Genomic DNA, 24,512 nt, shown 5'->3' on the forward strand with positions numbered 1-24,512 from the left:
AAAATTAGCATGGAAAGAAATGTACCAAAATCAAATGGAAAGGAAGGGTTAGCATTTAAGCATTGTTTTAAGCGGGAGATCGAACTGAGATCATTATTGTCTTTCCACGTGCTGCTGATGCACGTCTATTGTCGCACAGCCCGAAACAATGCATTATTTGCATGAAAGCTAGATTTCTTTGTTGCAGTGTATTATCGAGCCGTGCAATCTTTAGACTTTTTTTGTGTGTGTTTCCATATCACAGTTTTGCTATTTAACTAACAATCGATGCAGTAGCAATTCTAAGAAAAGCTAAGAAGTACACGAGAAGGACAAACAGCATGGAGTTGGCACATGGTCGCGAGAATAGACGTTAAATCATCGAGGAATGGAGCAAACAATCGGAAAATCGATCCAACAAGTCTCGGTTCGTTTCAATCACGTGGCAGTGACGTTCAACATTGTGTGACTGGGTTTTTAACACGATGGCCCAACAAACGTCGTTTTTCTTCGGTAGGTCCCGTCCAAAGTTTCGTGCATCTGCTGCCCCCCCACACATTAACTTTTATTTTCGTCGTGGTCGACGACTTTTCAAGCTCTGGTGAACGCCCATTTTGATCCTGACAACTGGCCATCAGAGAAACCGCGTGCTCTCTCCCATTTGCTGGCCCACCTACGCTGCCCATCATTATCGAGAAGGATATGATCGTTTGGACAGGCGATCGAAAGGTAGGAACGAAAATGCCCCCATATTATTTCTCTCTTTTTCTTTCGAAACACGCCAACTTTCACGTGCCGTGTCATTCCCGCATCAAATTGTTTCGATCGATTGTTATCGAGTTGTGCTCAAGTCTCTCGTATTCTTTTACGTCTTTTTGCTTGTTGTGCTCAACTTAAAGTTACAACCTCGTCTATAGCCGAAAGCGTTATTTTTATGTGTAAGAAAATGGCGTACATCCAAGCTGGAGCCAACAACATCGAATTGGTTCGCTTGTTGCTGCCGGATGTCCCATGACATTCCGAGTTGATCGGTTGACTTTTCTCCATTTTTTGTGTGTGTGTGTGTGGGGGGGGGGTATATTCGTATCCGGCGTACGCCATCATAACAATGGCCTTTTATAACAATTCCCAGGCTCATGTGATGTGTCCGAAAGATGGACATCCATGTCAGAAGAAAGAGGGGGATCTTTCTGGAGGGCAGACAAATGTTGGTTGTACTTCTCTAGAGACACGAGGTATAAACTTGACTGCCGCCATTATTCGTTTTCTTTTTTTTTTTTGCTTTGCGGGATCTACTCCCGCGGACAACAAAGGAATTGGGAGGAGAAAAGAGGATCATCATCATCATCCTAGTCTTGACTTTTCGAGTTCTATCCAGCTGTTTAGGGTTTTACTGCAGAGGGACGTGATGTGACTGTCAGCTGTTTTTCTTTATTCGTAATAATGGCATGCAAACGTTCCCAATGCCCCTTTTTTATGGGTCTTGTTATTGTTGATGAAAATGCTTTTATTTCTCTATGATCTATTTAGCGGTTATTGAGAATTGCGTGTATTTTTCCTCTTTGCATTCAACATTCTCTACAATAACTTATCGTGTATTATTGATTGATCCGTTGACATTTGTTAAATTGAAGTTGGGGCTGCTGCAACATTTCTGGCTAAGTAAATTGGATTTTTTATATTTTTTATGGGAGGTGGACGGGAGAAAAAGTTTTGTCTTCAGTGAAGCGTTGGGCAAAGCGGTGATTTGAGGTTGAAGCGATTGACGTAACCATCTTGAAGTTGGGCAACACGACCGGCGTACTCGACAACGGCTTCGATTTCTTCCTGTCCAATATCGCCGTCGATATTGGCCAAATAGGTGTACATCTCGATGAAAGTGTCTACGGGCAGCGATGAGCCGCCATCATCGTCGCTTGTCAATATCGTGCACAACTTTTCCATAGTTTCGCCCAGGCTCTTTTATTTATTCAGTTGCACCAAGTCAAAAAAGAAAGAAGGAAAGCGAACCTTTTAAATATTAGATTTTTTAATACGTCACTAAGTTACAAATAAATTCAGCACGAGGCAGTTTCTCTTGGCTATGCCAAGACCCCCACATTCCTCTGCTTGTTTTGTTTTTCCTCTGTTCTATCCTTTCTTTGTCATCTTATATGGGAGGAAGGGAGATCAATTCGTGACGACCGAGCACTCTTGGTAGACACGCGATCGTGACGTTCAGCCGTATCATCTTTTTCGTGCGCGGGGGTTGGGTACTAGAGCGTTAATTTTTACACAGCACTCAACAAATTACGCTATCGCAAATGTTTCCACTTTTCTTTGTTTGTTTTTTTTATTGCAAGAGGAGAATATTCTCATCGTCGGGGATGAATTGCATTGTGCTCGATTGTCGGCCGTAATCGTCTTTGTTGTTATTGCGCTACTAGAGTTGTTGATGCATCGGATTTCGGATGGAGTGGGATCAATGACTTTGAACTCTTTCCCCCCCAAATCGGTGAGGAGGAGATGTTCCTGAATTGATGCAAGTATCGCTCGAAAGAATTTCAAACTCGTTGAAGATGTTTTGCATAATAAATTGTAATTTATCGCTGAATAATATCGACACTTGTTCTCTTGGGAAAGGCGTTGGATTTAAGAAAAAAAAATTTTTTTATTCTGCCTCATTAAACCGCCAGGGTCGCTACTGTCGTTCACCGAACGATTATTGGCGGCAGCCATAGAGTGACAGGCCTTATATCCTTATCAAACCTAATGATGTAAATGGGTGGATGGAAGGGGTAGAACGGGATCGAGTCTGTCGTTTCAGCCGACTCGGTTCACTTGCATTGACATTTTGAGTGATGGCGCGAGAAAAAAAAAAGAAAAGGGAGGTCTACTGCTGCTACTATTATACTGTTTTGCGTCCTCCATCTTCGTCTCTTTGCGTTCGTCGACGCTTGGGCTTTTCCCTATTTAATGAGGATGAATAATGGAGGCAGCCGTTGGACGTTGCTTGCGTTTGCTTTTGCCATCTTGCCAGATAAAGGGCTGCTCGAAAAGAAGATGGCGAGGGAATCGGGTAGCGAAGCTGCTGGGCCATTTGCCAACAAGTTTGAAATGGACGATGCGCAAACGTTTTTATAGAGTCTCGGGCTTAGACGTTTTTTTATTTTTATGTGGGAGGCAATGACTATCTAACAGCTAGAAAGTAAAGAAAAAGAGGTTTGTTTACATCGCCAAGTTGTCCGGCTGCCAGCGCCAATAGTTTGTTCCAGTCGACAACGGTAGCCGGATCGTAGTTACGCAGCTGTTTGGCTCCGTTCGGTTGGCCGTCATTGTTGTCGACGGGCTCTCCGTTTTCTTGCGTTTCTAAATCTTGTCCGTCGTTGAGCGGGGGCGTCTCTATGGAAACTAACTCGAGCAAGTCGTCCAAGCGCTGACGTTCCAAACCCAACGTTGTCCAAAGTTGGATAATGTCACCTAAATTGACATCGTCAGACGGTTGGCCGCTACGTCCACCACTCAACTTTGTTTTTTTTTAAATAGAGACACACTCAAAATAAATTGTTTGTTTTCTCAAAATGTTAAGTGCATCAATTTGTTTGTATCGTCGAAAAATGGTCAGAAGAAAAAAAAGGGATAAACAAAACACAAAAATTCTCTTTGGTTGGGATTGCGTTGTTTTTCGGGAGTGGGGGGAGGGTAGGAGTCGGCTGTAAAAAAAAAGGGGGGGACGTCTGTACGTGCGGACAGAATTTGGCAATACATAAAAGCGGAAGAAAGAAACCATTGGGATGGAGGGAGGTAAATCCTGGTTGTTTCTTCGTTTTCGGAAGCACCACAATTTAAGCCAATTGGGCAGTAGGTGGACTTTGAAATCTTTTTTTTTTTTTCTTTTTTTAAGAGGATTGCTCCAAAATGAAGGCAAACCAACGGACAGAGTAGAACGTACTGTTGCTGTGCGGTTGGCTGGAAGAAGAAAAAAAAAAGACAAACTTTTTGTATCTCCGCTTCTCTTGTGTGTGTCACGAAAGGATAGACGGCCATTATTCCTCGTTGTGTTCGGGGAGGGGGGGGGGATTGAGATATTTTCATTCTTTTTAATGTTACGTGTATAGCACCATACGGAAAGAAACCGCATAAAAAAGAGAAAAAACTTTTTTTTTTAAAGAGATAAAAATTGCCTTGCTGCGAGACCACCAATCTTGTGGTCGGCCATTGAGCTTGTCGCATCCGATAGCTTTTTCTTTTTTTCCTTGGTAAAAGTTCAATCAGTCTTGTCGAGTCCAGCCAATTCTCGTGTGTGTTACGTAGCGATGTGCAGCTACTGTGCTAGTTAGTAAGGAAATAAGGGGGGGGGGGGGGAGGGAAGACGAAGCCGCTTTGACTCTCCATATGTGCAGGGTAATAAATAAGTCTATCGGCTGGCCAGGACAAGTGATGTGGGCTTTGTGGCCGGCTTATTAGACAGTTTGGACGGACCAAAGCTGGTGTTTGTTCTTTTTTTTTTTCTTTGGCTATTTTTGTGGGTCCAAATGCGCCATTAGTTTCCAATTTGGTCGGCAAAAGAGATTGAAGAAAGAACAAGAAGGAGCTTTAACGACACCCAAAGCGCATTGTCCCTCCTTTTCGTAACGTTGTAAACTTTCTTTCTCTTTTTTTTCTCTTGGGTGCTGGGAGGTTATCAGAGAAAATGGGAGACGGGGGAGGGTGGTCAAAGAGGCTCATTGAACGACAATTGCGGTCGTAAAGTTTGTTTTTGTACGGAAGAAACGGAGGAGAAAGCAGGACAAAAAAATCAAGGAGCTTTAGGAGAAGCTTCTTTTAAAAAAGAATCAAGGATTTATATTTGATAAAAATAAATTGTATTCGTGAATGTACTGTCGTAGATAGGCTTATATACTGTATATATACGTACTTGCTTGTGAAGGAGTCTGAGAAGTCCGACAGTGATTCCCGAATGATTGTCGAGGGATCCCACCTCCTCCCAGCGATCCTTATCCAGGGGCGCGGACCCGCGGGACAAAGCCCGGAAGTAATCCCTCGACCTGAAGAAGACATAATACATCAAGTCACAAACATTACACGCCGACTATTTTCTATTGGGGGGAGGGGCAGTTCTTTTTCTTTTCTTTTTTTTTTCCCACTACTTTTGATGGAAAAGAAAATTGCAAACTTTATAGTTTAGTTTGTAAACTTTTGTGGAGATTATATTTTGCTCGACCTCTTCCATTGAAGCTTTCTGCTCTGATTTCAAGAAAAAATCTACAGCCATTGCTTTTTCTTTTCAATTTGAGTCTTACAAGTGCTGTTGGTGACACATCAAAGGAGAGTCCTACTCGGATGTGAATAGAGAAAGAAAAAGAGGAAAAAGAGTTTTGAAAGGAAGCCGAGCATTTCCTGATACGCGTCACTGCTTTGAAAGGAAATCTGAAAAAAGGGATGACCGCTACATTGTTGCTTGTATGTTTCTGAAATACTTTTGGATTTATTTTTATTTTTTTTTTTTCTTTTCTTTTGGAATGAATTTTAAAAATTTTGGTCTGGAGTTTTCTGAGATTCTTTCCAAACAAATAGAAAATGGTGTACAAAAAAAAAAACTTTTTCCATTGATTTAAAAAAAAAATAAATAATTTGAAATGTTTGCTACTTACCATTGAAGAAGGTCGCGAGGATCTGTTCGGATTGCAGCTTTGGCGTACTCTTTGAGGATGCCGGGTAGTTCGGGTTTGAGGTTGGTCCAATTACCGATCTGATAGGCAGCACCGTTCAATCCGGGCATGTTTTTTCTTCTTCTTCTTATCTCCTTTTATTTCGCTCCTTTTTTTTTAAAAAATCCTCTTCTTTAAACCTTTTTTTTTTTTCAAGAGCTCTTTACTTTTCTCTGTGATGCTGTAACACACACACACACACAAGTAATAGAGTGTATGCACGAATTTGAAAAGGACAGAAAGATAAAAGCCAACCAGCTTTTATATTTTTACCCCTCTTCTTGTTCCTCTTTTTAGCGAAAGTAGCGTCTAACTCTTGGGTGTAGGAACGAATCCACAACATACGGCGTCGACGGATGTTTGTGTTTGGCTTCGTTTGGTTGTCATGGCAACCGATGTATGGTACTACCGTGAGAGTCTTGTCCCGTATCAACCGCACGACACGGAGGGGTGGAGTTTTGATTCCAATCAATACCTGGCCATTTTCATGAGCGATGCGTTTTTGTTTTCTTTTGTTTTCATTTACCGATGTTAAATGCAAAGCCCGTCGTGTGCGCTAGATGTTGCCAAATTGTGGTTTTTAAATTTTAAATTTTCTAAGAGATACTCACGATTGGCTCAGCTCTGTCGTCATCTTCGATCGATTGAAGGGCAAAATATGTGTCAAACATAAAACAATTTTGATGGGACAAGTAACCGCAGCTATCAGTATATATATTGTTCGTTCAACAGCCGATTTCTATTTAGTTTCACAACAGTGGGTTACACACACAACCAGATGCGCACCTTTTTTTCCCCCTCTCTCTTTCACATTTTTTTTATTTTTTATTTTATTTTATTTTTTTATAATTATACATTAATAATATCTATACAGTTAACCCATTCACGTTGGGTTGTTTTCACATATGGCAAGATCCCATGTTCAATCTTCTTTTCTTGTTTGTTGATTTGCTGAAAATTGCATTCACTTGCGCTTGCGCCTCGGGTTTTTTTATTCCAATCCTGGGTGATGCTCTAAAATATTTTCCGAAAATCGTAAACAATTTGCATTCGTCATCACGCGGGGAATGATGTCAAGCAACAAAACTCGATAAAAATTTTGCCAGCTGGTTGAATAGGACAAACAAATTTGGGTATGCGCAAATTTTCGAGTGGATGGAAAGAACAAAAAAAAAAACAATGGCGTACGGATAATGGAGGGATGGGCTATGTCGCAGTTGTGTGCGTCTTTATTTCAAAGAAAAATCGCAACTCTTGCGAAATCGGTCGTATTGTTTCTGGAACAATTGGATATGGGAATGTCGCAACGAGAAGAGAAAAACAAAAAGGCACGCAGCGGAGAAAGTGGGTGGGAAAATGAATCAATTGGATGTACAGAAGACATAGAGATCAGGCCTTTAAAAAAAACCAAAAAAAAAACACAATTGATTTAATCACTTTGAATGACTCGCATTTTTCTACCATTCAATGAACGTTCGTGTTTTGTTTTCGCCACATTCACAAAAGGAGGGTCGGGTATTTTTCACGCGGGATATACAAACAGATAGCCGTGCAAAAGAGAAGAAAGTTAGCCATCATCTTGTTTTTGTTTAGTTTTTTTCTCGACTGATTGTCTGAATAACCACTCTTTGAGCGAGAGCAATTCAAGCATAACGTTATCACGATTCGGTCGTAGCTGTTGCCTGTTGCGGCGTTAGCGGACTGGAATTATTGTTGACGCCGACGTTGGGCTGTTGCTGGCTCTTGGATCTGGCGGCCACCAGCTGATGGAGCCGATTCAGATTGGTCAGCGTGACGCGATCGTTGGGCACCAATCGAAGGGCTAGTTGGTAATTGTCTTCAGCTTCACGCCATTGGCCCTTGACGTGCAACAGGGCGCCCAGGTTTCGGTAGACGGTGACATCCTGTTGAACAGGGGTCATGATAATGAAAACACGTCGCGAAACAAAATTGTCCTGTTTGCAATGATAAGATGAAAAAGAGACGCTCTTACGTCAGGTCTCAGCTGGACGGCTTTGCGATAAAAGAGCTCTGCTCTGTCGAGTTCTTTGACTTCTCTCAGTGTCGTTGCCGCGTTGAAAACGGCTTCGAAATCGGCCGGTGCCAGGTGGGCCGCCCGTACGAAAAATTCTGCCGCTTCACGCGGTCTCGACGCTTCCAGCAGGAATTGACCGGTGAGCATGTAGACGGCTGGATCGGTCGGCGCCATGAGCTGGGCCTGTCGGAACAATTGCTCCGCCTCGTCGTGACGACTCGCCTGCATATGCGCGCCAATGGAAAGAAAATTAAATAATAATAATAATGGGGCTATGCTGTATACTATACATTTCAATTCAATTTCCCCGCCCAGCCTTTGGTTGTCTATCGTGACAGTTCGTCTGAATATCGTGGAAAACTTTTTTTTTTTTTTTTTCGTTCGGTCAGTTGCGTGTTTATCTTTTTCTTATTCTTTTTGTTGCTGTTGTTGTTGCTGGATATGTGGGGGGGGGGGATTGACGTTTGGTTGGATGAATAAATCAATACTCGATCATGGGATGGGGGGGGGGTATAAAGTCAGCCGGAAGGCAGGGGATTGCGGTGTAATGGAGAAGGGAAGAAAATCAGACATGCAACGAATCGAATTCCACTTACGTTTTTAGCCAGGAAGCGGGCGTAGGTCAAATGAGCTGCCACTTGATCGGACCGGCTCGTTTGCAGGCCGTCGCTTCCGCTGGACGACGTCTTCATTGTCCGCTTGTTGTATTGTTGTCTGGTGTTTGCCTGTTGTTGCTGTCTAGAATTTGATTCTTGTACTTGGTCGACAGCCGCTTTGAACCATCGCTCGCTCTCCAGGTAATTGCCGACCGATTGATAGGCTTCCGCTAGCGAATGATACACCAACTATAGAGTTTAAAAAAGAAAAGAATATTTATATTGCATTTTGTTTTGGGGGAGTGATGATGATGGGATGGCGCGCAATAAAGGGAAAGTGGCTATTTTGTGAAGATCTTTGGCATATGCATTATGCACGAGTTTGGCCAAGCGTGGTGCAAACGGAGGGCCCAGTGAGAGCAAACTGCTATACAACGTTCCATTACAGCTGGATTGATCGGCCAGCGGGAAACTACCGACAAACCTTTTCCGCATTCGTGCGCATGGATTTTGATGATGATGACGACGACCATCCGTTTTTATCGATCGGTGAAACGAACTGGTGCGGTCGCATTCGAATAATTTGTTTAAAAAAAAAAAAAAAAAAAATGAAGTAATTGAACTGGGGGGTGTGTTTACCTGGACTTGTTGAAGATTGGTGGGTGTACGACGGATCGCTTGTTTGTAGAGTTGAATGGACGTTTCGGGATGGCCTCTGGCCAGTTCGAGTTGGCCCCAACTGACGAGCGCTTGAATTTGACTGTGCCGGTGAGCTTGAGGATCTCTGACTCCCGATCCGTCCAATTGGGAGCAAGCGCTCAGCCAATGAACTGCTTGCTCGTGCTGGCCTTGCTGTTTGCTCAACAACAATCCCAAATTGAGATAGGCCGCTAGAATGTGTTTTGTAGGTATATTGAAGGAGCCGCGGGGGGAGGGAAATGAAAAAGAACAGATTTTGTTAAGCAAACATTCAAGACATTCTTCTCCATCTTATTTTTTTATTTATTTTTCTCCCCCACTTAAAGTAATACATAACAAGCGAAAAGAAGAGTGCATCAGAGAAGTGCTTGTTATTTCTGCATGCTGTGCATCGTGTGCAATCGCCTGTAATATAGTAGTCGCAGTACCGAGGAAGTAAACAAACCATAACCATTAGGTGTTTCTTGAGGCTATTCAAAATGCTCTCTATAAATATTTAAAAAAAAAATATGGGATCAAACTCTCTTTTCTTTCTTATTTGCTTCGCTGGAACGTGTTTTTAACTGTGTGCATACAAAAGCTCGGCATTCTCGTTCGTTTGTTGATAAAATATGAAGAGGAGGGAAAAAATGCCTCTAGGTACAAGCGGCAAATCAGAAACGAGATGTAACAACAAAGAATCGGTTCTTTGCTGTTTGATCTCTTGTGTTCTATAAGGCGGGGGAGAGATGATTGCGGTGTTTGGTTTGAAACTAAAAAAGGGGGTCCGAAATCATTTGGGGATTACACGCGAATGTTTGCGTGTTTTCTTATGCCCGTTGATTGTAGTGCTCCCATTATCGAATGATCTTTTGTTTTTTTTTACTCGGCCACTCTGCGCCCCGCCATCGCTCACTCGTCCTATCCAGCGCGTACTCATCAATCGAATCATTCGACGAGTAAAAAGTATGTGCCGTGTATAGGCTTATCGCTGTTGGGCGGGAAGGGGGGGGGGGGACGCGGATCGTTTGACAAACAAAAGAGAAGACGGGGGGTGTTCAATACTACTCGTTTTCTCTCTTACTAGTCGATGCTTGTTCCCATCGTACGCAGATCAAAGATCAAACTTCCCCTGTGTTTGGTTTGCTGTTGGGGATATCGTTATGTTGGGAGGTGGGGGATATTGTAAAACTCCACAAAAATAAAGGTCCCTATCGTACTTGCACATCCCTTTCCAATCGTGAAATGTTCGCCTTTTTTTTTTCTTTTTTTTTTTTATGTCTCCAATTTCCGAATAAATTGGCATTGGGATCTTGTTGTAGTTTATTATTATTTTTTGTATCCCCCTCTGCTTCCGTCGCATTCGTTCATGACTATCCAGCCCTGCGTAATGGCTGGTATTTTCCGTCGTTTGGCCCGCCTTATATAACTTGTCTTATTAAAGACACACGCGAAATGTGTAAAAGGGAGGGAGCACCGACATCGCACGCTGTGCCTATTATGTACGTAATAAATCATGACCATCAGCAGCCGCGCGTCACCTCCTGATGCTCCTAACTTAACAAACGATGTAGTACAAGCAACTTGTATGTAGGACGGAAAGGCTGAGACTGAAAAAAAAAAATGCTCATCGGGGTGAGTGTTTTATTTTTTTCTTCTTCTTTGCTGATGGCCGCGACCAGTCAAGAAAACACGAGATCGATTATGGCTTGTCTGCGCGTATAAGGTTTTGCCCATTAGGGTTGAGTATAGGGCCGTCAATTTTGACTCTTGTCTATTTAATGTTATAGCAGCGCCTAACTGTATGTATCAAACAAATGCGATTGTCTCTCTACGCACAAAATGTAATCAAGTATTGATAAATTGAAAAAAAGCGGGGGGATAGGGAAAGACTAAGAATGGGGAAATGGATGAAGAGTGAGAGGGGGGGACGGCCGACGGAAAGAGAGGAAAAAAAAAACGCGGGACAATCGACTTACCCGCTAGATTGGGTCGATAATGGATGGACTGTAGGTAGCTGGACGATGCCTCTTGATGTCTCCCTTGGCTCTGCAGCAGTAGCGCCCTGTCACATCACATCAAACGTCACACACACACACACACGAAAATGTTAGACAAGAGTACCGAATAGGCAACACGTCAAAATAGCATTTGGGCGCTCGATTCGATTTTATCTTTTGTTTTAGCCTTTTTTTTTTCTTTTTCCTGTTTTTATATTTTCTCTTACTGTGCCCCTCCTTCTCCTTTTTTTCTCTCTCATCGAGGACTTTATTTGATGGATGAAATGCGTCAAATTTCAACGTCAAAAACTTGTGTAGCGATGGACAAAAGAAAAGAAAAAAAGAGATTCGATCGTTTCAAATAGAACGAAAAGTCTTTGTCTTTTTCTATTATCTGATGTTTCCCTCCAGTCCTTGTCAACTGTGGGACAACAGCTGAGCCAATATAGAGGGACCTTTAGCCCTCTGGACTGTTAGGTCTTTCATCTATGGAAGTATATAGTATATGGCAAGACTGCAAGTCATGACAGCAACGAAAGATGGATCCTTGTTTCCGTCTTCCGTCTTTTTCACGACCTTGTTCTCTCTACTGTGCTCGTCTAAACTGTCGTGTCTTCGTTGCCCATTTTTATTTCGTCTCCTCTCGCTACGCAGCCAAATGGATGAGATGACGTCTGTTGATTGAACCTCGACCTAGCCTTTTTTTTTGACGTTAGGGCGTCAGTGTATACGTGCGTCTGTCTGTAATAGTCAAGTGAGAGGGCGAGGCTTCGCTTTTCGATTCACAAGTTTGCGGAACACGCAGAGTCGTCGGAGAGGGGCTCCCAAAATTGAAATGACGGCCTCTTTCTTTATTCATGAAATAATTAACTCTTGTTCCTTGTTTGGTACAGCCCCTTGTCGAATAAAATTGACATGGCAAAATGATCGGCTGTAGTAGACGAGGGATGAACATGTGCGGAATGTTTGAAACATTGAATAGTTCCTTGAGAAACAAGATTCGATAATGAAATAGTCGGATTCTGTGCGCTTCACTTACAAATTGAAGTGCGTCTCTGCCATGTTGGGTCGGTGAGCCAAAGCTTGTCGGTAGGCGTGTTCGGCTTCGGCTTGTCGATGTTCTCGTGCCAAAATGGCGGCCAAATTCCCGTACGCTGTACGGCCAAATTAAAGAGATTATTACTTTTCATTTTTCATCACTTCTAATCAAGGATTTAATTGCCGGTCTACATCGTAATGACACTTTTGCGTAATAGGTTTTTGATTTAAAAAAACAAACAACATTTTTCTTCGAATCGAAAACGAATCAAAAGTCAAAGCAAATGGTGGATAAAGAGGCTATAAATGCAGAGTCGTAAAAAACAAAACAAGATGGAGGACCGTTTGGTGCACGTAATGGTTCTCCTACTGGCATAATCGTCTTACATCTTTAACTCGACTTTTTTTTGGAGCTGTTTGCTCTTTCAGAGCTCTGAAACTGGGTCATACCTTCCCACCCATTGGTCTGGATGCTGCTTGCTTTTTAATACATAGTACGTCGGAAAAGGGGGACGAATAGCCCGAATGGCGCATTTCGCTTTTCTATTCCCCATCTTTTTACTTTGTCTGCCCCCCATTTTTTTTTGCGCTTTATACTCCTGTTCGGGTTGTGGTGGGTGTTTAATTGAAATTCCTAGCGCTGCTGGGTGAGCGCGTGCAGCTCCTTGTCTCTTGTTCTCGAGTCTCCTCATATATACAGCCGTTCAATTCTTCCGGAGAAGAGGGAATGAGAGGGACGCTGCCATCTTTTTTTCAACACAATGATGACCTCGTGTGGCGTTGACTCTCTTGTCTAGCTCGCTCAGTTTGTTGTTGATGGGATTGCGAGCTCATCCGTAGATGAGAAACTACATAATAAAACAGGCCAGCTTCGATGTAATTAAACGCCATTGTCTTGTTCCTCGCCATTCTATTCCAATCCTCCCTCCTTGCGATTCTTCCGCCATTTTCTAGTTGAACGTGCAGACGTCCCATTTTCGTCATGAGAGACAGAAAGAAAGAAAGAAAGAAAAGGAAAATTGCGCATTTTTATCTGTGCAGACAGCGCGTGCCCGTCTTTGTCGCTATGGCGCTTCTGTTTTCGAAAATTCGGTGCTGCTGGCCAGTGTTGATAATAAACAGAGAAACGGGGAGTGAGGGGGACGCTCGCTTGGGACACTAATGGAATGATTCGAACAACAACTCTGTGTGTGTAACATTGTCGATTCAATCGAATTTTGGCTGTTTGTGTATATTTGAAGAAAAAGACAGACGGACGTTCTTTTTTTTAAATTTTTAAGTCGACCTTTTTGTTGATTGGCCATTTCCTCTCATCCCACCCTTTTTAAAAAAATCAAATATCGACTGACTTTATCCCGCAAAGTTTTTGTATTCCGCATCGCCTTTGAAGCTCCCCCCTGTTTTTATCTGTTTTTGCAGCCTATAGTCGACGTAGTTTAGTTTATTATTTTCTATTGACGAACCTTCCAGGCTTTCATCAATTAGCGATATCACACAACTAATGGGAGGGCACAAAAAAACAAAAACAAAAAACAAAAGTTCATTTACCTTTGGCAGGGTTGATGGGAATTCCGGAACGGTAGAGTTGCTCTTCGCTGGACCAGTCGCCGTTGCGCTGGAAGGTCCGCACCGACCACAGGATTAACGTCGCACCGAAACACGTCGTCAACATCAAACGGATGAATTTGTCCCGTTTGGTTGGACCGCATTTCTTGGATTGCGTGAGATCCATCGTCTTTTCCAAGCCGGCCCCGAGCAGCAAGCAAAAGCCTATGGAAGGCATGTACAGGACTCGTTCGGCTACGACGAAACCGACGTAGAAGAAGAGGTTGGAGGCGGGCAGGAACGGTAGCACGAGGAAGGACAGGGCCGTTACAATCAGCTTTGAATGTTTACGACATCCGTCCCGCTCTTTGAATTGATTTAGCGTTTTGGTCAGCAAAGCGGCCAGCCCGGCGTAGAAAAAGAATGTGGCGACATTTCTGGGGTCGTTGAATCGAGTGACGGGCGAAATGGAGTCCATGGACCAGTCGAAACTGAGCCAGGCCGGCCACAGGAGCAAGCCGAAATTGAAGGCCGGCAGGTGTAGGAAGGTCAGAGTGCGGGTCAAGAGGGAAGCGTCGCGCGAGACGGGATTGTCTGCGGCGGCGAACCATGGAAGTGCCGTCGTCGATTCACCGCCCAGCATGTACATTCGCAGTCCCAGCTGGCCGGCCCAAACAGCTCCCAACAGGGTCAGATTTCCGTAGGCCATTGTTTTCTTGTTTTCGCATCGTTCCTAATATCGAATCCAAATGAGACACGATCGAAGAGCAATAATCACTTCCACGAACCAATTAAACTGTTGATGTTGCATTTTTGAGCGACTGTTTATTATGCACCCCTGCCTAATTATGTCGTCTTTTGCTTGTCCGATCATCTCAAACAATTGCGATAAACAGCTCTGAATTGAGCGACTCTTTGCGTTAAAAGAATAACAACAACAATAATAATAATAATGTTTGAAACGACACAGTGGCACGGCTCCGTCCTATCTTTGTTTGCTTTCGCTCACAAACTTGGATTCGATTAGCAACTTTCCACTCAATAAATCAGTGAGCGACTGTGTGCACGCGCGCTCACGCCACCCTCAAAACACAAAAAAAAAACGCACAACACACAGTGAGAGAGAACGTTGAAAGCGTGCGCAAGTGTTGGAAAAGAAAGAGGGAAAAAAAAACAAAGTTTAGGTTGGACGTGGCAGCTAGAAACAGCAGCTCTAAAGCAAACAACTACTTTTATTCTCTTGTTGAATCCTTGATGAGGACGAAGTAGTTTTCCGAGTTAACACGAGATCGATTCCCTCCTCACCCCAATGCCTTCCCAGTCGAACCCACCAAAAGAAAATAAAAAATGGGGGTGCTCCCCCCCCCCTCTTTTCTTTCTTGCTTCTTTTCCAATCAGTTTGAAAGCATTTTCTTCATCGCCATTGGTTTTTAGCCTCGTCGATTTCATCAAATGGAGGATAGCGAAGCGTTCGTGATTTGTTTCGATTGCGCTCGCAAATGGCTCAACCTGCGTTGAACGAGCGTGAAAAGATCCCCCCGTTTTTTGAAAAATAAATGACGATCGACTTTTGTTTTCCCCTTTTTCTACGAATTAGTTTTGAAAAACTTTTTCACTGAATAATCAAATAGCAAAAGTAGGAAAGCTGATTATTCATTTTATCCCCCCCCCCCATTGTTCGTTGATCTAGAACATCGTAGAATCGACCAACTTTTTTTTTTTTTTTTCTTTTCTTAAAACTGCTCAACAATTTTTTTTGCTTTTTTGGTTCAATGAACGGGTCGTGCCGGATGATGGTCTAAAGAAAAAGTCTCTACTTTCAAGGATGCAATCACGTGAGCCTATTGATGTGAAATAACTGGGGAAAAAACACGGACATAGTTGGCGGGTTACTATAGTGGACGCAATCAATGACACACAGATGGCTTAGGGGGTTTCGCCCCGCCCTTTAATTTCTTCTTTACCTGCTGAACAAGATGACGATTGCTGCGATCGCTCGACTGCCGGTTGCTAGGAAGTTGACGACGGGTCGAGCCGACTTGAAAATGTTGGGTGAGCTCCATGGCGGCGCATAAAGGGATGGCCACCATGCCCGTCTCTTTCCATAAAATAGCCAAGGCTGCGGCTGTTAGCGACGTCCAAAGATAAACGCAACAGCAGCCGAAGCCCTTCTTTAGCGGCTCATCTTTTTTCGTCTTCTTTTTGTCGTTGGAACGCCATCTCTTTCTCGCAAACTCATCGCCGTCTTCTTTTTGTTGGTGGTGGTGGTCGTGTTGGTCGTCTGGTTGATGATGACGACGCTGTTGTTGTTGGTCACGTTTGTGAAGGTTATTAGACGCGGACGTTAGCGACGTGACTCGATATTGGATTTTCTTGAGGGGATGCGACCAACAGCAACAGATGGTGACCCGACGGATGAATAGCGACAGTAGGCTTTGTCGGTTCTCGAAAGGATTCCGGTGCGCTCGAGTCGTCGATTCCATCAAAGACTCGATTCTTTTTCGTTTTTTCCCTATTCTTTGCCTTTCTTCGTCCCCTTTTTCTTCTTCTTCTTCTTCTTGTCGTCTATCTTCTTTTGTGTTGGACGTTGCTTCTTTGTTTGCTTGATATCTACTTCGTCGACGTCCTCGGGCTTTCAGATGAGCCCGATAGGCCAATAGAGCGACGAGCGTGTGGAGCGCGGCTCCCAATTCTGCACGTCCGACGATCGAAGCGACGGCTTCGCAATGGATGGGATGGACGGCGAATGCTAAACTGACGATCCATCGGATCCACCGGCGCCGGATGATGGGCTGCACCAACAAAGTCAGGCACAGCGTCACCAACGAGTGGAGGATTACGTTGACTACGTGATAACTTTTAGGGTTCAATCCTGTTGTAAGAGGAAGGGAAGACAAAATTATTTATTTATTTTTTTTTTTTTACATTTTCAAGTCTAGTTGAACTCGATTGATTCTTTGCTGTTTTTTATTTCATAATGTCTGATCAAATTTCTATTTGAAATTTTTTCTTAGTTTGTGTCTCACTCTTTGCTATCCGATGGCTCTTGAATATTTGAAAAGGGATCGTCCGTTAAACACAGGCGTGTAAAGGGACACACAGCAAGAGACAATCGACTCTGTGTGTATTGACTCAATCATTTATGCATGACTTTTAGTTTTTTTTTTGGGGGGGCTTCACCGTGCAACACACGACCTGAGCAAATCGTTCCGTTTATTCTCGAAATTGAATCGTATTGGGATTGCTTCGTGATGGAGCGGGGGATGCTAATCTTCCCTGTCTCACGCTCGAAACATTTTTAACGCGGGCATTATGTCGTAATCGCACGCTGGTCATTGGAGTTGCGTGTCGTGACCAAACGATTAAGACCAATAAAAAATTATTTAAATAAAAGAAAAAAGGTGGAATGGCATAAGAAAAATAAAAGTACCAAACTTCTTTTTGTTTTACGATTCAAAGAGTAATGAAAAGAAATAAGACGTGAAGAGGGGGAAAATATTTTGAAAGTTTGCGTGTTGTTTGAAAAAAAAAAAACTAGTGGTCGTGTTTTCATTTTTGTACCTGACCAAAAGTAGTTGAGGCGAAACGAGAGGACGCAAAGAGGTCGCCACGATTGATGCGATCCCGCGTGCTCCAGTCGAGTGCCCCAAAAATCGTGGCGCCACAAATCCATCCACGACGAAGACGGACGTAGATCCTCATTGCTGACGATGGCTCGACTAGAAGAAAGAGAGAGAAAGGGGTGGGAGAATAGGGAGAGGAATATAAATATAAATATATAACGTCATCATTTGTGCTGTCTTTAACAAGGCTTGTATATAGAAGTCGCGTCGTAATACGACTCACTATTTGCTATGTATATATATACTTTACGCCATGTATTGTGTATACGATAGGCAATCGGGACTCTTTTGTCCCGCCCGTTTTTTTACGATCCGGCCGTCGTAAAAATAAATGTGTACTAAAGGTACCCTTTGTATATACGCTATACATACCTTATTATGAAAGTATAGAGTTGAGCAATAACTTTTCCTATTCGTTTTTTTTTTTTTTCAAGAATAATCTTTTTTTTTTTCTTTTCCTTCCCCCTTTATACGCGCCTATTAAACGTTGCTCCCCCACGTCTCGAAGGAAATCCGACCAATCCCGATTTCGTTTTGATGTCAGCTTTTTTATTTTCGATTGCGAGATGGGAGCTTGTTAAAATGTCACGTGTTTCTATTCCTGACAAGACGTGAACATTTCTCCTATGTTCCTCTAACAATAACGGAAATCTTTTGATTTGTAAACTTTGATCCGAGTCGTCGTTGATTCAACACCCACATCTTCCAATCGCATCCGAAATTGACGGCGATGATGTGTGTCTTGTTTTTTATGTATAGACCCTGCTGACATTGTCTATACTAACAAGGATAATTTTTTTTTGTATTTTTCAGAGGCCCCTATAATTTAAACTGTTTTTCATTGCATAATGTTGCTGCATTATGAAAGGAACTTAAAAAGAAAAGAAAAGGTAGTTGAGTAACTAAAAAAAAAAAGAAGCGGGTGATTGCAATCTCACAAGAGTGGAGGGTTCAATCGATATGTCTCTAGTTAGGGTCGAGTATACTGTGCATTGCCTTTTGATGAATTCTAATTAACGGAGAGTTTGTGCATTTATATAGCGCTCAAGGAAAGAGGGTGGGGGGAATAAAGGGAGCCCCTGGATGACCCTACATGTTTAAAAGGTCTCTTATTCTTTTAGCAGCGGTGAGGTTTTGGGTCTTTACTGCTGTGTAAGGAACGGATTTACCCAATCTTGTTTTTAATGGCGTCCCATAGAAGTTTGCGATCAGACCAGCAGACGCCACCCGTTTTTTTTTTTCTTACAGCGTTTGCAGAGAGTGACGTCTGCGTTGGGGGGTGGGGGGGTTTAACAACCTCCACTGGCAGCCCCTATCTTTTTCGCCTAGTGGCTTAATGCGCTTTGGCTAGCGAGAGATAAATCGAGCAGGAAACTGGGCTGTTTGATCGCATAAGAGACTTGTCCCTTTTATTATTCCTCCCCCCTCTTTCTAACCGAACAAATCCGAAAACTCTGCGCTCCCTGCCGACAGACTCCCGGCCCCTAACAAAACGCAAAACAAAAGCGGCGCTATTGTACGGAGGGGGGAAAGAAAAGTAAAAGGGGAGAAGAGTATCACTTTAAAAAAGAAATGGACTGTGTCTAGTATTCTAGCAAATTGGCGGTGACTCACGGTGTCGTCGGTGCATCGTGAGGGTAACAGGGGTGGGTGGGGGGGAGGGTATTTTTCTCTATACGAAGGATCGAGTAACAAATTTTTGTTAAATGGAGGCTGCCTTGTGTGTTCCCGTTAACTTGTGATCATTTATAGATGCCCAATCTGGAAATTGTTTCGTCTATCAACTGTTGGAAGCTTTGGTTCGATTATTGAACGAGCTCCGTCATCTGTTGAATGGATGGGAGCGGTCGGGGAAAAAAAAGAAGAAGAAAAACGATTTAATAGCGATTGATTGGGTGATGCAATTCGCTTGTCGGTCCATTTCCTCCCCCCGCTATTTTCGATTTGAACGCTAAATTGTTTGCGAAACGCGGACAGTGATCTCGAATTCTCTATTTTCCGCGGTTAGAATGCGCTGTGTGTTTAACCCTGTCTCCGTTAGTTGAGTTGCGCATAACTAATCGGATATTAGGGATGATATTAATATACCACTCCACCGGCAAGATGATGAGCCGCTTCCATCGCACAGAGTTGCCCTCTTTTTTTTTTTTTTGTTTCATTATTATTTTCTGCTCTTCTGACGAAAATCTCCTGGGTGACAGTGGCATTCGCAGTAGAGGTGGGGAGTTTCCCGAGTTCCGTTGAAATTGAATTTGGCGGCAGTGGGACAGGGCCCCTCCCCGCCAGCCGGCGCGAAACTCTAATCAAATTGATATTGGATCTCTTATCTCTCTCTCTCTCTCTCTTCGCTTTTCTCCCTTTCCGTCTATTTCATCGTCTTCTGCTTTGGCGCGTAATATTAAAAAATGAAAAAAAAAATTAAATTGAAGGGGGAAAAAAAAGAAAGAAAAGCGATATTTATTTGGCGTATATTCACAATATGCGTTGAATCTCGTATTGTGTACCACCTACTGGAGGGGAACGATTCCGGGGACGGATGGCATCATCATATGAGACGATCAAAATCTAACTGATGTATGTAGAATATTTAGAAGAGAGACATTCGTGATAAAAGGCACCAGCAATCTCTTTTCATATTGGATCACTGTGCTCTTGTCAGAAGGTACATTTTTACGTTTTTATTTCATTTTTTTTTTTCTGTTGTTTCGTCTTTTATTAGTTCTTTTTTTTTGGGGGGATGAAAAAGAGATTGAAAATAGTTGTTCTATTTTGATTTTATTTATTGTCCCATTGTAAAAAGAAAAAAAAGACGTCTGTCTGTAGACAATGCCGTTTGAAAGGAAACCTGCCCGCCGCATTGAAATTGAAAAGAACTGCACGCCAAAATCAATAGCCTTCGCAGAGTGACGAGAAAAAAAATAAAATAAAGCCAACAAAGTTTTTCTTTCCTTTTTTTTTTTCGTGACATTTCCCTGTCGTTCAATTCCCAATCGTTCAGCGAAAAAAAAAACGGGGAGAAACCTGACAAGCGGCAGCGTTCACCATCACCTGTCCTCATTTAATCAGTATCGGTCTTTATTAACATGTTCCGGGGAGGTTCGTGAACAACAACAAAAAAAAGTCCCGTTTTTCGTTCAATCTAAACATGCCAACCGCTTCGTTTGCAAAAATCCAATCAAAACGAGGAAGGATCGCCCTCCTCTCCCCCTGCGCTATTTTTTTTTTTTTGTAATGAAAAAGCCGTTCCACGATTTTATTTGATGGCCGTATGTAGGCGTTTTAATATATGCAGCGCTGTATATAGTGTCGTGACTGTCAGTATAGTTAAATCCGGGGGAGAAAAGAGGCTGAAGACTGTGTAGTCTTTTACAAGACTTTCGTCGAGCTGCATAATGACGCAGCAAGTTGTTTCCTACTCTCTCCATCTTGCGTCTTCCTATACGTGTGTGTAGGCTACGTTGCGTACGTTATATAGAAAAAGCCGAGCGGACCGAGCCGGATATTGAATGCTTTCCTGTAGGCTGTTGTGTGTGTCTGTATGGCCGTAAAGTAGATGAAAGACCTATATACTATAGACACACACAAGCATGTGTCTATAGAGGGAGAGGGAGAGAGAGGCCTGTAGCTTAGGCGACCTTATATATATCTGATGCCGTACATCTAAATTGTGGTTCGACGTCCGCTTTTCTTCTTGTTGGATAAAAACTCGCTCACGGCTGGCGGCAAGGGATTCAATTGATTTTGTTGTTTCCCCATTTCCTCTCCTCATCTAATTTTTTTTTTTTTTTCTGGGTTGTACACAGCGGTCTGAATAGGAACCATTTTTGTTTTCTTTTAGGCAGACAAAGGGGGGGAGAGTTCGTTAAATGTGTGTCAGAGCCATGCATGTTGTGACGTCATTGGAACTGTCACTCGCAAGTCTCTTCTCAATTCTAACGTGTACGATTTTTTTTTTGTGTGTGTTTTTTCCTCTAACCCACATTTCCTGAGTTTGACTTGTTGGAGAGTAAGAAAGGAGTTGGCTCCCTCCCCCCTGAGAGAATCTCGGTGGGGAAGGAGAGAATTTCCGTTTGTTTTTTGTTGTTGTTGGTGTAACAGGGTCCGTCGCGGTCCCGCTCCGTCCGAGCTGCTTTTGATTTATTTAGTGGGGCAATTTCTGGCGCCTTTTTTCAAAGCTGTCAACATTCATACACTATGTACCCTCCCCCAAAATAAAAAGAGCGATGCAGCTTACCCCTTCTCTCTTTAAAAAAAAATTATTTTTCGTGTTTATTCATTTGACGCAACGCGCGACAGATGAGAGGAGACGGTGCGGACGAAAGTAAAAAGGGAACAAATTCGCAGCTGAAAATGTTAGGGGGGAAAAAAAATGAAATAGGTGTCGTGAACAGATGGAGCGTGTGGAGTGCCGAGTGAATAGCGGGTAGAAAGAGGCGCTGGATCGGTACGCATCCATCCGCGCCTATTTATTTTAAAAAATAAATATTAAAAAAAAAAAAAAAATGCTTGCGGTAGAAGCGTTTGCCGCGTGTGTTAGTCGGTTTGTTCCAACGATCCGAACGGTTTGTGCAGTTTGTTGATTGAAACGAAAACGTCCCGGATGAACTGACGAAATAGCGGGGCCTGCACACGCATGAATAACGAGACTAAGAATCCTAAATTTAGACTGGTGAAACACGAGGCAGATTCCCGTCTGCTTTCCAAAATTGTTAATCATCCATTTCTGAAATATTAAGTACGGAATGTAACGGTGAAACGACGGGGCTTTGTAATAGCCTTGTTTCGTATGCAATCAAAACTATATTGGCTCGGCTCGGCCTATGTGATTCAATATATGGATTTGGAATGCGACAGACGTATACACGTCTATCTTTAGTTCAGGAACAACCCCAAAATTGTGCACGGGATATCTTTTTGCTTGGTGAATCACACGAATGCCGCAACGTTTATCAAATATAGAACAACAGTTTCTTTTCTTTTTGTTTCGGGAAGGGGGGAGCTTTCTGGACAGTCGAATCAATTGCTGTTGTCTGTCCGCTCTTTGTTTTTGTTTCGGTCGTGAGCTCAAGGTCCCTCTTTGTTGTTGTTATCTGTGCGATTGTGTGTGTGTGTTTTTTCTGTTCTGTTTTGTTATCTCCTTTTTTCTTGTCTCTCTGACTTTGTCGTGGTTGCCAGAGACGCAGTCCTCGAGGCACTACGTCAGTGACTTGCACACATTGAAGTCTCAACTTTTGGACGGGGCAAAGTTTTATGCGTGTAAACCAACTGGCCATTCGATCAATTTGTTATTTTCTTTTGTTGTTGTTTGCTCACCCCACCCCATGACGACGACGTGGGATTGAGATTGAGAACTGCACCAGGTGCGTCGGGTGGGTCTACACACACTCCTCCCATACGATTTCGCCACGTAAAAATCAATTGCGTATTCATTGAAAAGACACGGAATATTGGAAACTAAGGACAAGCGAAGAAAACAAAATATTCTTCTCGTGACTTGTCTCCATCGACATTGTCGCAAAGAGTCCCCCCCGTAAATGTTTGTAACGTTAGAGAAGAAGAAGAAGAAAAAAAAAAAAGGAAAGATGTCGGCGACAGCAACAACACCCACCTGTCGTCGTAGACGAAATCGCCTTTCCACGTGTTGGCGAAGAGCAAGGCGGCAACTAGGCAACACACGAAGCCAGAAATGTTGGTCTCCATTTTCCGCCTCGTTTTCCCACTCAGGACCCACTTTGGATTTTAAACAGGTCCAGGATTGCTGCTCCCCTTCCCTGGGCGGTAATTTTTAATCACTGTCTAGTTTACTCTCTTGGCTTTCGTTAAAATTTGTACTTTTAACAACAGTAGCCTTTAAAAGGCTATGCAATGAAATCCATCCGTGCTGGATCTCCTTTTTTTTTTCAGAATCTTTTCGTTTTCACTTTGATGTAATTTAATCTCTTTTTCCTGGGCATTTGATCGTCAGCCAGAAAACGCACAGTTAGAAACACACTGAAAAAACAAAACAAACAAAATGTTGTAGCACATCCAGCGCGTGGATGGCGACTGGATCCTGCGATAGCGGAGGATCGACTGGGGTCGTCCCAGGGTAAAAGTTTGGATTTAAAAAAAAAAGAAAAAAAAAAAAAACCTCAAAAAAAAAAAAAAAAAAAAGGTGGGACGGAAGGAGTGGAGGGGGGGAGAGTTGGGGGTGTGCGGAGTGCGCGCTACCCTCCAGCCGACTGTCTGCCGGTTGATCATCGAGCAGAGTAGTAGTAGTGGCACTGCCACTCGTTCCGCTCCACATTCTGATGGCTCGATGCGGCAACGTCGCTTTCTTGGCGGCTCTTGAAAACACGTACAGACGCAGCGGACGCGGACGTACAAACACTGACGGGCAAGGACGTTAGCGTGTAGACGGGACTGTTATGCGGCCCGGGGAACAGCTTGCACACAAGTTAGTGCGCACGACTAAATTCTAGATGCTTCTTAATGCCGGCCTCCTGCTGTGTTCAATTTCCGGCGGGATTGAAACACTTGCAAAGCCTTGCCGTTAATCTTTGAAATGAATAGGAATCATCAACAAATATATAGAGTAGGTCCATCTGATATGCATGAGTCTTAGATGGGCGGGACTGTTGCTGGCAAAACATGACTCGTGAATTTGATTTGAATTTTGCATGAAGTTTTTGTTTTTTGTTTCTTCGCCATTTGAACGAGAGGCTCCTCCTACTTTCACGCTGTCATTGCGCACTGCTGTGCCGCCTCTCACGCTTTTTGAAGTGTCACATTTATCGTTTTTTTTTTCTTTCTCTATTTCTGTGTGTGTGTGTGTTTTATATCGCTAAAGCGTCTCTTTGCTACGAAAGAAAAACAAAAACAAAACATGGGAATGAAATAAAGAACGTGAAAGTCAGACAGACAAAACTGTCACTGGCTTCATAATATCAGGATCCATTTTTTTTTTTCTTTGCCAAGTAAAGAAAGATTAGTATATAGGATGAAACGACAGTACTACTATCGCCAGCTGTGAGTTTTTCTTTTGTTTCTCCCATTGCCTTATCTCGCGCGTTGCACTCGTTTTTGTTTTTTTGTTTTTTTTTAAACATGAAACTTGAGCAAGTGGACACACATTTTTTATTTTAATCTTTCGCAGAGGCTCAGTTGATTCATTTGTATTTTTCTCTTCAACCGACAGTGCGTAGGTTCTAATTGCGTAACTCTTCTTCTTTTGAGAAAAAAAAGTTTAAGATTGAGAATCTCTTCGCCATGGCTTGTAAAAACGCTCGCTTTTATTTCGCAATGTAACGAATTATTTTTTAAAAGTAAAAGTATCATCTAAATAATAA

At 42.9% G+C, this 24,512-nt stretch overlaps 2 protein-coding genes across 3 annotated transcripts; both read right to left on the reverse strand.

Moving 5' to 3' along the window:
* Positions 1-1,510: 1,510 nt before the first annotated feature.
* Positions 1,511-6,025, reverse strand: LOC116925815 (ropporin-1-like protein). 2 transcript variants are annotated; one of them, XM_045175290.1, is made up of 5 exons: positions 5,837-6,025; positions 5,613-5,778; positions 4,877-5,006; positions 3,191-3,484; positions 1,511-1,938 (listed from the first exon to the last, which is right to left on the reverse strand). In XM_045175290.1, exons 2-5 carry the CDS (start codon positions 5,738-5,740, stop codon positions 1,699-1,701), a joined length of 792 nt encoding a protein of 263 aa, XP_045031225.1. In that variant the 5' UTR covers positions 5,741-5,778; positions 5,837-6,025; the 3' UTR covers positions 1,511-1,698. The 2 variants fall into 2 exon arrangements, with proteins under 2 accessions (XP_045031225.1, XP_032788482.1); XM_032932591.2 differs by having other exon boundaries at positions 5,613-6,024.
* A 341-nt stretch (positions 6,026-6,366) lies between these two features.
* LOC116925796 (protein O-mannosyl-transferase TMTC2) lies at positions 6,367-23,303 on the reverse strand. The gene is made up of 11 exons (XM_045175275.1): positions 23,017-23,303; positions 22,793-22,955; positions 17,123-17,280; positions 15,526-16,433; positions 13,565-14,294; positions 12,018-12,132; positions 10,958-11,043; positions 8,940-9,190; positions 8,301-8,549; positions 7,663-7,926; positions 6,367-7,573 (listed from the first exon to the last, which is right to left on the reverse strand). The coding sequence occupies exons 2-11, from the start codon at positions 22,882-22,884 to the stop codon at positions 7,328-7,330; spliced, it is 3,099 nt and encodes a 1,032-aa protein (XP_045031210.1). The 5' UTR covers positions 22,885-22,955; positions 23,017-23,303; the 3' UTR covers positions 6,367-7,327.
* Positions 23,304-24,512: the final 1,209 nt, after the last annotated feature.

Source organism: Daphnia magna, linkage group LG6 (assembly GCF_020631705.1).
Source record: "Daphnia magna isolate NIES linkage group LG6, ASM2063170v1.1, whole genome shotgun sequence".
NCBI classification, from domain to species: domain Eukaryota; kingdom Metazoa; phylum Arthropoda; class Branchiopoda; order Diplostraca; family Daphniidae; genus Daphnia; species Daphnia magna.

Excerpts from the sequence above, each read along its gene's own strand:
- LOC116925815 (XM_045175290.1), bottom strand. The coding sequence starts at position 5,740 with ATGCCCGGATTGAACGGTGCTGCCTATCAGATCGGTAATTGGACCAAC. Across the intron at positions 5,007-5,612 it reads CCTCGCGACCTTCTTCAATG|GTCGAGGGATTACTTCCGGG; the intron begins GTAAGTAGCAAA and ends TGTCTTCTTCAG. Across the intron at positions 3,485-4,876 it reads TCAGACTCCTTCACAAGCAA|TTGAGTGGTGGACGTAGCGG; the intron begins GTACGTATATAT and ends AAAAAAACAAAG.
- LOC116925796 (XM_045175275.1), bottom strand. The coding sequence starts at position 22,884 with ATGGAGACCAACATTTCTGGCTTCGTGTGTTGCCTAGTTGCCGCCTTG. Across the intron at positions 16,434-17,122 it reads CCTCAACTACTTTTGGTCAG|GATTGAACCCTAAAAGTTAT; the intron begins GTACAAAAATGA and ends CTCTTACAACAG. Across the intron at positions 11,044-12,017 it reads GCAGAGACGCACTTCAATTT|GGCGCTACTGCTGCAGAGCC; the intron begins GTAAGTGAAGCG and ends GTGATGTGACAG.